Source organism: Narcine bancroftii, chromosome 9 (assembly GCF_036971445.1).
Source record: "Narcine bancroftii isolate sNarBan1 chromosome 9, sNarBan1.hap1, whole genome shotgun sequence".
Taxonomy (NCBI): domain Eukaryota; kingdom Metazoa; phylum Chordata; class Chondrichthyes; order Torpediniformes; family Narcinidae; genus Narcine; species Narcine bancroftii.
In genome coordinates this window covers 54,859,741-54,872,402 of record NC_091477.1, presented here as the reverse complement: position 1 = coordinate 54,872,402, position 12,662 = coordinate 54,859,741, and the positions used below count along the sequence as shown (strand labels likewise).

General features: G+C 39.4%; 1 protein-coding gene across 7 annotated transcripts in view; it reads left to right on the top strand.

Annotated features, from left to right (window-relative positions):
- The window catches only part of LOC138743655 (C-terminal-binding protein 1-like), a 147,830-nt gene that overhangs the window by 104,544 nt on the left and 30,624 nt on the right, over nt 1-12,662 (top strand). For all 7 annotated transcript variants that reach the window (XM_069899189.1, XM_069899188.1, XM_069899184.1 and 4 more), the window contains 3 exons: nt 606-736; nt 4,743-4,870; nt 8,461-8,578. In XM_069899189.1, coding sequence (XP_069755290.1) covers nt 606-736; nt 4,743-4,870; nt 8,461-8,578 — 377 coding nt within the window. The remainder of the gene's footprint in view (nt 1-605; nt 737-4,742; nt 4,871-8,460; nt 8,579-12,662) is intronic.

The following is a 12,662-nucleotide window of genomic DNA, read 5'->3' as shown; positions in this document are numbered from 1 at the left end:
AATCGGGTCTAAAATTATTACCTTGCCCAAGTCTCAAAACCACCACCATCTTCCCACCAGCTCCAACGCGATCTCACACGTGCTCCATTAGTTACTTGTGAAGCCTCAACTCTCCTCCGAGGGGTCCTTCCTCCTGGACTGACTGCTGTTTGTTCTGTACAGGCTTTAAACAGCCTGTTACAGGAGCCAGCAGTGATTTATTTCAAAATATCCAAATAAAATTTATACCCTTATAATAATTTTATTAAAATACTGTGATTTTTAAACTTTATTTATTTGTTCAAAATACAGATAATAAGTAACATATATAACAATAAACAAAGCATGAACATTATATTTTAAAAAAAGAAAGAAAAAAAAAAGAGAAAAATAAAATACTGTGATTTGCTTTTAACTGCATCCACTGGTCAGGGGCATGTGCCAGATTTGGGTGGGAAGGGGCATCTTATACAAAAAATATCGCTTTAAACCAAAAATGTTAGGTAGAACTTCTGGATTGTCCTAGACAGCGGCATATATGATATTTTGCTTCTGATTTATCAGCATTAACCGCCAGGTGTGGACTACTATTGCTGTTAATAGCATTATGAATTTGACTCCCTCAGATGCGACAGGGAGCATTCCTGGTGAACACAGCACGAGGAGGACTAGTGGATGAGAAAGCATTGGCACAGGCACTGAAGGATGGTCGGATACGAGGGGCTGCTTTGGATGTTCATGAATCGGAACCTTTCAGGTGAGTTAGTTTGTGGAGTTACTCCCAAAAAATATTGGTCACGTGAAAAATAATAGGTCATACTCAACTTGTTCAGTCAGCAAGAACGAGACTATTAACATTCCGTTAATCACCTTCTATCAGAACACAGGGCTAGATGTGAGACAATTGTCTATTGCAGAGAAAGAGCAAAGAAGACAAAAAAAGGTCTGTGATAGAAGAGAGACCAGGAAACATTGATACAAAGACGAGAAAGGCTAATAAAAACTGAATTCTGAATATGCCGGATACTGAACTGAATTGTTGACTTCCAAAAAAATTTCAAACCTATAATGTATCAAATCAGGTACTATTCATAGAAGGCCACGTTCAGAGCACTAGTAGGGTGGAATTTCAGTCCATCTTTTGTTCTTACTTCAACATTTGCATTATTTTGCTTTCAGTTCATATACCTGTTGACCTTTCTTGAAATCAATTGTCAGTAGTTAGTGATTGGAAGGTAGAGGGAGTGTGCCTCAAGACAGAAAGAGATGGATCTTTCTCCCGTGCTATTCTTCTCCAGTCAGAGAGAAACACGAGAGGCTGCAGGCGCTGTGATTGTAGTAAACACACAAAAATGCTGGAGGATCTCTGCCGGTCTATTCTGCATCTATAGAAGACAAAGATATATTCCTGACGTTTCCTTCTTCAAGGAAGATCAGAAAAGGCAGAGGCAGGAAATCTCAGAAAGTCTCAGAATTCAAACAGTGGGGGAGGAATCCAGATCAACAAAAGATGCTAATTGAATGTGACAAGGGACTAGGTACAATTTATCATGTTTGTGCGAAAGGTGACAGGGAATGGAGAGACGACGAGGGAAGCAAGGAGGTTGGGGGGTGGGGGGGGGGGTTGTTTAAGAAAAGCCAGAGAAATCAATATTAATGTCATATGTTTGGAGGTTGCCCAGTTGGAAGATGAGATATTGTTTTTCCAATTTACAAGTGGTCTCATTCTGGCAGTCCATGAGACCATGAACAGACATGTCAGCAAGGGAATGGGATGGAGAATTGAAATGGGTGGCCACAATTTGCATCCCTTCTCCTCCCTCCCCACCAATCATCCCCTTGGGACCTACCTCTGTGACCACAAGAGATGCTCCACTTGCCCACACTACTTCAGGCCCACAAACAGTCCTTCCAAGTAAAATCTGCAGGGGTCATCTACTACTTCCAGTGCTCCTGCTGTGGTCTCCTCTACTGGGAGATTGCTTTGTTGAGTACCTCAGCTCTGTCTGCCGCAATAGCGTGGATCTCCCAGTGGCCACCCATTTCAATTATCCATCCCATTCTCTTGCCAACATGTCTGTCCATGGTCTCGTATACTGCCATACTGAGACCACCCATAAATTGGAGAAACAACATTTCATCTTTTGACTGGGCATCCTCCAACCACACGGCATTAATATCGACTTCTCCGGCTTTTGTTAAAACCCGCTTCCCCCATCATCTCTCCTTTCCCTATCTCCTTTTGCACAGACATGATAAATTCCACCTCATCCCTTATCACATCCAATTAACCAACCTTTTGTTGGTCTGGATTCCTCCCCCATTGTTTGAATTCTGAGATTTCCTCCTTCTGCCTTTTCTGATTTTTTTTTCACCCTTGAAGAAGAGCTCAGGCCCAAAACATCCGCAATATATCTTTGTCTCCCGTAGATGCTGAAAATACCAGCTGAGTTCCTCCAGCATTTTGGTGTGTTTACTCTTCTCCAGTCCTCTTTGTTTGTAGGTGTCTGTGCCAGTTTGTTTTCACCACTTTGCAGAGTCATAGACCACAGAAACAGAGCCTTCGGCCTGTCTTGTCCACGCTAGCCAAGCTCATTCCATTCGGCTGTTTTTCATTCCTATCCTTTTAAATGTTTCCTGTCCCATTTTCTACCACTTCATCTGGCAGCTTGATCAATACCCATCACTTTCAGATCTCTTTAAATCTTTCCCCTCTCATTAATCTGTGCCCTGTAGATTCACTACTCCTGGGGCAGTGGGGACGGGGAAGGCTATGACTGTGTACCTTTATCTATGTTCCTTGTGCTTTTATAAACCTCTTTTCCATCCCCCTTCACCTCCTATGCTCCAAGGAATAAAGTTATGACCTACGCAGCCTCTCCTTCTTAATCAAGTCTCCCACCCAGGACACAACATCATTCATGTGAATTTTTTCCTCATCCTTTCCAGCTTAATCATATCTTCAATATAATTGTGTGGTCAATATTTAATATAATATTTCTAAGTGTGGACTCACGAATGTGCCATTGACCCCTTGCTCAGTGACATGACCAAATTAGAGCAAGGATGCCAAATACCTTCACCACCCTGTCTAACTGCGTTTGCCATTTTCATGCAACCCTGTACCTCCAAATCTTTCCATTCTGATGAAAATTCAGCAGCTCAAACTGCAGGGGGAGGAGTTGAAAAAAGATTTCATTCTTCACCTTTGGAACAGATTTAAAACAAGGGTGAAAGTTAACTAAGCAGCAGATTTATTTCCATGAGCCCTTGCTCTCAGGTTAAAACTGTAGTTTGAGTTTTTATGCCAGCAAAAATGCAAAAGATGTTCAGCTAAAGTCAGAACCATTTTGTGATTCAACCCAGTTAACATTGGGACAAGAGAACAAGCTTTTCTTATTTTTTGGCTCGTAGTTGAATAAGCTATCAAGGACTTTGGACTTTCCAAATTGATACAGCCCAAATCTTGTCATAATATAAAAGAGACTGATTTCCTTCTGTATCATAAACTATACCCTGATAGAGAGCCTGATGAACCCAACCTTTTAACCCATCTCAGCATTTTTGTCCTCATTGAACTGTCATGGTATGGTCCAAGAATGATGTAGTGTTCCTCAAATGGAAAATGACATGAGCCACTACCGCACTGTGATTCCGTCCAACACCTGAGACACTGCAACCTGGAGGAACTCTCCCAAGTTGAGCAGTATCACTGGGAGTTTAAAAAAAAGAATTTTCAATGTTTCTGACTAGAAATTCCTATCAGGATTAATGAATGATTCCCGATGGATGTCCAAATATCTGGACTTGTTGTGGAGTGGGTGGGTCCAGATTCTCGGGCAGTGCTTTAAAAATTCAAATTTAAGGAGGAATAAAGCTGCACTGCTAGAAGATGGAACACTTGCCACTTCCGCTGCATCTGTTGCACTGCTTGCTTGGCACTTCTTTAAATAATTCCATATATTACCTTTCTTTGACCTTGTAATTTCTTTGTGATAAGATTATCCTGCACCATGAGTGCATACATCTTGAAGACTGAAGCTATGGTTCTGTTTCACATATTTAATGACTGTTTCCATGGACTTTTTTTCATATCATAAATTGAAGACTTCGATTAGAACAGTATTACTCACTCCATGTTCTAGTTTCTTAATTATTTCAATTTCAACGTGTTCTTTCTCTTCACGCTGTGAAGTTTGTCTTCTTTAGGATCTATTATTATTGGTTGTAACTACATGTGCTCTATATGGTTGTCGTTGTGTGTCTGTGGTGCTTATGCATGCACGCACTCACGAACATAAAAGCATGCTAAATTTAAAAAGTGTGAGTTTTCAAAATGTCCAGATTCTCAGGTGGTCCGGATTTCTAGTGTCCGGATTTTTTTTCTGCTACGGCTCATTTTCTCCCATTAATGCTGCTTCCAGCAGATTGTTTTTTCATGATTCTGTCTATCAGATTGTGGTTCATATCAAGAATTTTGTGCTCAATTCTTTAGTAATTTCATAACATCCATCCATCCACTTGGCTTCACCTCAGGCCTTTGAACGGAAGTGCATCCATGGTACAATTGTATCTTGGTGTTGAAATGGATGTACAGAGAGTGATAGTAGTACTGAACCCGAAGGAGAAAATGTGCAGTAGATCCTTAAGATCTGGGGAGGAAAAAAAAAATGTTTATGCTTTTGAATGCTATTTTTCTGCTAATTTTTACATTTTTTATCCAATTTTCAAGATTCTGTATTTATAATTTCTTGGTGTCTTAGCTTTAGTCAGGGGCCCTTGAAGGATGCACCGAACCTCATTTGCACCCCACACACAGCTTGGTATAGTGAGCAGGCTTCAATCGAAGTACGAGAGGAGGCGGCTAGAGAAATCCGAAGAGCTATCACAGGTATAGTGTGCTGTTCGGTCTCGTGAGTGTTGTTAACTAGGAAATTGGTCCTGAGATGAGCAACCTTCAAACACACAGTGTCAGTGGCTTACCAACAGCCAAATGCGTGTGTCCTGCTGGTTTTCCAGTTTCATTGCCAGTTCTAAGAGCAAAAGTCACAAAAAAAAGAGCATGTGTTTAGCAAACCAAAAGGCCTGAAGGTGAATAAGTCACCTGGACTGGGTGGGCAATGCCCCGTGGTTCTGAAAGAGGTAACTGAGGGCATTGTGGAGGCATTAGTAGCGATCGTTCAAACATCATGGAGTCAGGGGTGATTCCGGAGGACTGGAAAATTGCAAATGACACTTCAATGTTTAAGAAGGAATAGTGAAAAAATGCAGGAAATTATAGGCTGGTAACCAGTGGTTGGCAAGATTTTAGTCTTTAGGATGTGGTTTCAGGATTCTTTGAAACACATGATCAAACAGGCCAAAGTCAGCAAGGTTTCCTTCTGAGGAGATCTTTCTCAACAAGTCTGTTGGAATTCTTTGAGGAAGTAGCAAGCAAGGGAGACAAAGGAGAGTAGGTGGATGTTGTTTACTTGGATTTTCAGAAGGACTTTAATATGGTGCCACACATGAGGTTTTTAAACATGATAGGCCATGATGTGACAGGGAAGGAACTGGTGTGGATAGAAGACTGGCTGAATGGCAGAAGACGAAGATTGGGAGTGGAAGGGGGCTTTCTTGGAAGGGTGCCAGTGACTAGTGGTGTTCAGCAGGGGTCAGTGTTGGATCCACTACTCTTCACGTCGGATGTTAATGATTTGGATGGTGAAATTTAAGGCTATGTGGCCAGGTTTATGGATGATATGAAGGTAAGTGGAGGACAGGTAGTGTAAAAGCAGAGAGTCTGCAGAAGGATTCTGAAAGGTTGGGAGGATGGGCAAGTGGCAGATGGAATACCACACAGGGAAGTGTATGATCATGCACTTTTGTAACTGCTTTCGAAATGAGAGAATTTAGTAAGCAGAAGTGCAAAGCAATTTGGGTGTCCTAGTGCAGGATTCACCAAAGGATAACTCGTAAGTGGAGTCAGTTGTAACAAAGGCAAATGCAATGCTTGCATTTATTTTGAGCTGATTAGGAGATGAAAGCAAAAGTGGAATGCTGAGGTTGTAGGTGTTTGCTTAGTCCACATTTGGAGCACTTGTGCGCCCATTCCTGAGGAAGGATGTGCTGGTGATGGAGAGCATCCAGGGGAGGTTTATGAGAATTAACCTGCGGATGAGAGGGTTAATGTATGCATTTGATGGCTCTGGAATTTAGAAGGATGGTTGGGGGGGAGGGGGGGGGAATCTTATTGAACTGTACTGAATATTACAAGAGCAGGATAGAATGGATGAGGATAGAATATTTCCAGTAGTGGGAGAGTCCTGGGGCCAGAGTGCACAGCTTAAGAATAAAAGGAATAGAGATGAGGGGGAATTTCTTTATCCAAAGGATGGTGAATATGTGAAATCCGTTGCCACGGAAGGCTGTGGAGGCCAAGTTACTGGATATATTTAAAGTGAAGGTTGACATCTTCTTGATTTGTAAGGATGTCAAAGGTTATGGGGAGAAAGCAGGCGAATGGATTGAGAAGAAAAATAAATCGGCCATAGTCGAATGGTAAAGAATACTTGATGGGCTGAAGGGCCTAATTCTGCTTCCCCCATCTTGTGGTCTAATTGGCTGAAAACACCATCTGTTTTTGTAACAAACTTGATACTCAAGAATCACACAATAGAACAAAGGGAATCGGGGTTATATAAATATGTTGGAATTAGAAGACTCCTCAGGTTTGAGTAGGTAATGGAGTTGGAGAAGAATAAACCAACCCATTGAGGATTTTGAGAACAAAGAAAAGAATTTAAAATGTATCATGTTATAAATTTGTGTTTTTCATAAAGCCACACAGAAATATTTATTCATAACAGTATTTTAAAAATGATCAGTCTTTCACCTTGAGTATCTTTTTGGAAATTGGTTGACAGTTCTTTGTGAGATTTACTCATACAGTTTGAGCAATGGAATCAAATATTGAATCAGGCCCAAGAGGTCAGGAGTATGCTCTACTGTGAGAATACCAAGGGTGCTCCTGCCATCGTGTGGTAGAAAAGAATTACAGCACAAGCTACACCAAATGTGCTCTTTGCAGCTTCTCTCCTTGTACTTTCTCACCCCACCTTGCAATTATGAATCGGCAGTGACCAGTGAATTTTTTTTAAAAGCTGCAGCTAATGGAAATAATAAAAACAAATAAAGCAGGAAATATTTGGGATAACAGACACCTGTGGAAAGGGAAACAAGTTAATATTTCAAGTCTGAGACACAGATGTTCCCTGTCTTGTTGAAAATTCCCAGCATTTTCTGTTTTTATTTTAAACAGTTACAAATATTTGAACAAGTGAACTGACAGAAGAGTAGGCCACTCTGCCCTTCGAGTATGCTCTATCTTTTAATAAAGTTATGGCTGATCTGACTGTTGACACAACTTCACATTCATGTCTACCCATGGTGAAGATTAATCCCCTCACTTATCAAGTATTGATTTATCTTTACTCAAAGATATTCAGTCTCTGCTTCCTCTCTCCTTTGAGGTAGAGAGTTCTGAAGGCATGTGACCCTTTAATATATAGATACAAAAAAAAATGCTTTGCCTCTGTCTCAAAAGGGATATCTATAATAATGGTGATCCTTAAATCTGGATTCTTCTGTGGCATTGCTCGCTTGTTGGAAGATGCTGAAGACAGACATTAAGACCAGTGCAGTTATTGATGTTTTTGGTGAGATTTCAACCCATGAATCTGAGTACATGAAGTACTTGGCATTGCCTGCTGAATCTGAGAACTTAGCTAAGGTAATGTTCTAGTAGCAAAGCAATACAAGACTTGAGTAAATCCAGTAATGCGGATCATCTTTTTTTTCTTCACTTTTATTAGATTAAATCACCCAAATTATATTATAGAAAGCCAATGTCTTGTTCTGCTGCACTGATTCCGTAGTCACAATTGTGCATCTGCACTTCCAGTATCCCAGAGGTCTTGTTCTCACAGCCTTTCCTCCAGCAAGGGAACATGGTTTTGCCTCACCCACTCTCCTTCTCCACCCCCCCCAAGCCACCTAGATAGTCTTTTGATACTTGCACTGCTAAGACATTTCCTGCTATATCTCAACATATCTGGAGACGCTGAAGTTTTTATGAGTGCCAAATTAATATGCCCATGTTGATTTGCCAGGAATAGTGTCGGATAATCAAAGTATGTAGCATCTTTAGAATGGGGAAAATCTGATAAAGCACCATGCATTTTGAATTTTAAAGCTACTAGAGAATGTCAAAGTGATATTCCAAGCTAGTTAGTTCCTTTCTTCCTTTTCTGTCTGGAACACTCTGATTTACTTTGTTTTCATACCCAATTCTTTCCCCCCACCCCCAACAACCCAGGTGAGAAACTATCCTCAATGTGAAAAGAATCATGAAGATGTCTGTTGAGTGAATGTATGACCTATTGTTGTAGCTTCAAATTGCCTCAAGTCGGATACCAAGTTGTATTCTCTACTTCTCCACAGGACGAATTCCGGATACCTTGAAAAACTGTGTGAACAAAGAGTATCTGGCCACTGCTGCACAGTGGACTGGCATTGATCCTGTGGCTGTACATCCTGAGCTAAATGGAGCAGCTTACAGGTAGAAAAATAGGATTTGGTTATTGAGACAGTGACTGCAAATCTTTGTTCTTGAGTCTGACCAGAGTCTCTTGTATTAACAATCTGCTTGTTTTCATTTTGTTCTACAACAATCAAAGTTATTTAACATAGAAAAATATTTGCAAGGACCATTGTAGTGACCAAACACTTCCATTAAGATGAGATTTAGGGGCAGAGCCCTGTAGTGACACCTTGTTCAACTTTATTATGCTATGCATTTGTGAGATCACGTGGCATAATTTTGCCTTTCTATCTTGGAAATCATGAAGATGGGATTTAACAATTATGAAAAATATTAAATAATTTTCCAGTCATTTCAATTTGCAAGATTACTCACTACTAGATGGGCCTGAGTTAGTCAGGTCTGTACAACAAAGATTCCTGACAGTATGTGGACTGGCCGACTAGAGGAGAGGCCGATCTGGTTCTGGGGAATGAACCAGGTCAGGTGGTTGACCTCTCAGTGTGGGAATATTTTGGTGAGAGTGACCACATCTCCCTTAACTTCAACATAGCTATGGAAAAGGATAAAAGCAGTCAAAATGGGGAAGTGCTTAACTGGGGAAGGGATAATTATGAAGGATTGAGGCAGGAACTAGAGAGAATAAATTAGAAACTGATGTTTAAGTGTGAAAGCACAGAAGTAATGTGGAGGAAGTTTAGGGACCACTTGTGCAGGGTTCAATATAGGTTTGTCCCACTGGGACAAGGAAAAGATGGTAGAAAAGGGGAACTGTGGCTGATGAAACAGGTCAGGCAACTAGTCAAGGGGAAGAAGGAAATGTGCATTAGATATAGGAAGTAGGAAACAGGAAGTGCTCATGAGAGGTATATGGAAGCCAGGAAGGAGCTTAAGAAAGGTCTTGGGAGAGCTCAAAGGGGCCAAGAGAAGGCCTTGGCATGTAGGATTAAGGAGAACCTCCAAGGTGATTTGTGTACGTGAACAGAAGGGTGACTAGAATGAAGGTTGGGCCACTAAAAGTTAAAGGAGGTTGGGGAGGTGTTAAATTAATCTTTGTGTCAGTATTCACAAGTGAAAAGGACCTTAATCACGGTGAGGTCGAAATGTCCAACTGTGTGTTGGACAATGTGGAGATCAAGGAAGTGGAATTGTGAAGGGCGTAGCCATATGAAGGATTTAGACAGATGTGTTTTGGTGAGCTCTCCGTGAAGAGTATCAAAAAGACAGTTAAAAATCTCAAAATCAAGAATTATTTCATCAAAAATGGAAAAAGCAAATACGAAGACACCAAGACAGCAAAACCAAAAGCCAAGGAAGTTTCTACTCAGCCAGGAACATCGAGCAAAAGCCCAAAAAGGAGTGGCCTTGGGATAGGCGGACCCCGGCGGAGCTAGGGAGTTGGGACAAAAACTAAACATTATCCTTGAGAAAATGGATAATTTGAATAATCAATTTGCAGGTGTTGAAACTGTAATGAGAGATATATCTGATAGGATGACTGAAATTAAAGAAATCATTGAAGATTTAATGTAAAGAATTATCCAAGTACAAATAAACAAAAATCTAGGCCAATTATATAAACTCAATTACAATCCACTAATGAAAAAATTACAGGACGATTTAGAGCATTGGAAAGAGCTACCACTAACACTGATAGGAAGGATAAACTGTATTAAAATGAACATTTTTCCAAGGATACTATACTTATTTCAGGCATTGCCAATACAACTGACAGAAAAATTCTTCAAAGAGTTAAAGAAAATAATAAGGAGATTTTTATGGAGAGGGGGGAAACCGAGGATAGCACTAGATAAATTAACAGAATGGTATAAACAAGGAGGCTTACAATTGCCAAACTTCAAAAATTATTATAGAGCCGCACAATTAAGGTACCTATCAGATTTTTATCAAACAAGGGAAAAACCAGACTGGACGAGACTAGAATTAGATAAAATAGGGGAAAAGATACCTGAACACATATTATGTAAATGGGACGAAAAATTGGTACAACATAGAACTTCTCCAGTATTACACCATCTCCTCAATATATGGAAGAAGATTCATGTAGAAAGAAATAAAATAAATTACCAAATACCAAAACTAATATTGACGCAAAATAAGCTACTCCCTTTTACAATAGACAACCTTGCCTTTAGAAAATGGGAAAAAAAAGGGATTAAAAGAATAGAAAATTGTTTTTCAGGAAGTAGATTCTTATCCTTTGAACAAATGAGAGATAAGTACAATATAACTGGAGATACAGCGCTGGCATATTACCAACTGAGATCCTACTTGAAAGATAAATTAGGAAACAACTTGAGTTTACCAGAGGGAAGTAACCTTGAATATGTGATTACAGATACAATGTTAATCAAAAGATTTATAAAAAATATGTATATTAAACTGCAAGAAAAGGAGAATGAGGAAACAAATGGTAAAACTAAACAAAAATGGGAACAAGATTTAAATATAAAGATAAAAAAGGAAACATGGGAGAAGTTATGCTCTGGAACGATGAGAAATACAATAAATACGAGGCTGCGTATGATACAATATAATTGGTTACACAGACTAAACATTACACCGCAAAAGTTAAATAAATGGGACCCAACAGTATCTGATAGATGTTTTCGATGTAAAAAAGAAAGGGGAACAACAATTCATGCAATCTGGACATGTGAGAGAGTAGAAAAATTTTGGGATGATCTCAATCAGATATTAAATAAAATAACAGAAAACAATATACCAAAGAATCCAGAGATCTTTCTCCTAAGTAACATAAAAAATAAAGAATTTGGAATTGACTTGGAAGATGCACAAAAAAGATTTGTCAAGATAGCCCTAGCCGTAGCAAAAAAATGTATTATGTCAACCTGGAAATTGGAAGATAATTTGAAAATACAACAATGGTATATAGAAATGAATAAATGTATTCCATTAGAAAAAATAACATATAGTTTAAGAAATAATATTGAAATATTCGAACAAGTATGGGAGCCTTACATTAAATACAATAGCGAAAACCTACCGGGAACAAACATTACCTAAGTTGATGGAAGGAGAAGAAAAGAAAAGAATGGACTCAGTAGAATTTCTGGTGTATTTCTGTTGAATGACAACATTGTCTAACTGAATTAATGCAACCTAGATTGTATACCTAAAATGGATGAGAGGGGGGGGGTGGGGGGGTGGCTTGGGAGGAGGGAGGGGGGAGGGAGAAAAAGTCACTGTAAATGTGTGGAAAAGAAAAAGTGTATATCATGGCTATTGTGATTTATGGTGTGAAAAATAAAAAATTAAAAAAAAAAAAAAAAAAAAGAATTATCCAAGTAGAAATAGACTTGGTAAATACACAAGATAAGCTAAAAGCTATGGAAAAAGATGTGAAGAAATGGGAGGCAGACAGACAAGGTCTGCTGGACAAGATTGGCCACATGGAGAATTTTAGCAGACAAAATAATGTTCGAATTATCAGACTGAAAGAAGGGATCGAGGGGAGAATCCGGTGAACTCCTTGGAAACATGGATCCCACGAGTGCTGTAAGAAGACAAATTCAGAGAAAAACTACATAAAAGGACTCACCGGACCCTCAGACCCAAAAGAACCAGCGATCAGTAACTATGACCGATCCCGTAAGACTTTTGAGTTACTGGGAATGGGAGACAATTCTGGGAGCAGCATATGAATACTGTAAACAAAATAATGGCCCACCCGAGATGGACCTTGAAAAAATGCTGTTTTTTTTCCCAAGATTTTATTCCTACTTTAATTATGCAAATGAGTTTGATGATGTAAAAAGACTATTGCGTTCTTAAAAACTTGAAATACTCAATGATCTACCCTGTGACTCTGAGGGATGAAATGGTGGAAGGTAATCGGTGACTTTTTTCAAGACTAAGAATGGGGTGGAAGATTTTTTACAAGGATTATGAAAAGACCAAGGCTACTAAAGAAGACTGAACAATGTTTACAATGGGATGAAGTAAAAGTTATATTTTTAAACCGTCTTGTATTTATTGTTGAAAAGGAAATTGTATTGAAATGTTTAGAGACCTCAGGAAAGAAGAAAACCTCGGAAAAGTAGTAACAGAGTGGAGTCTC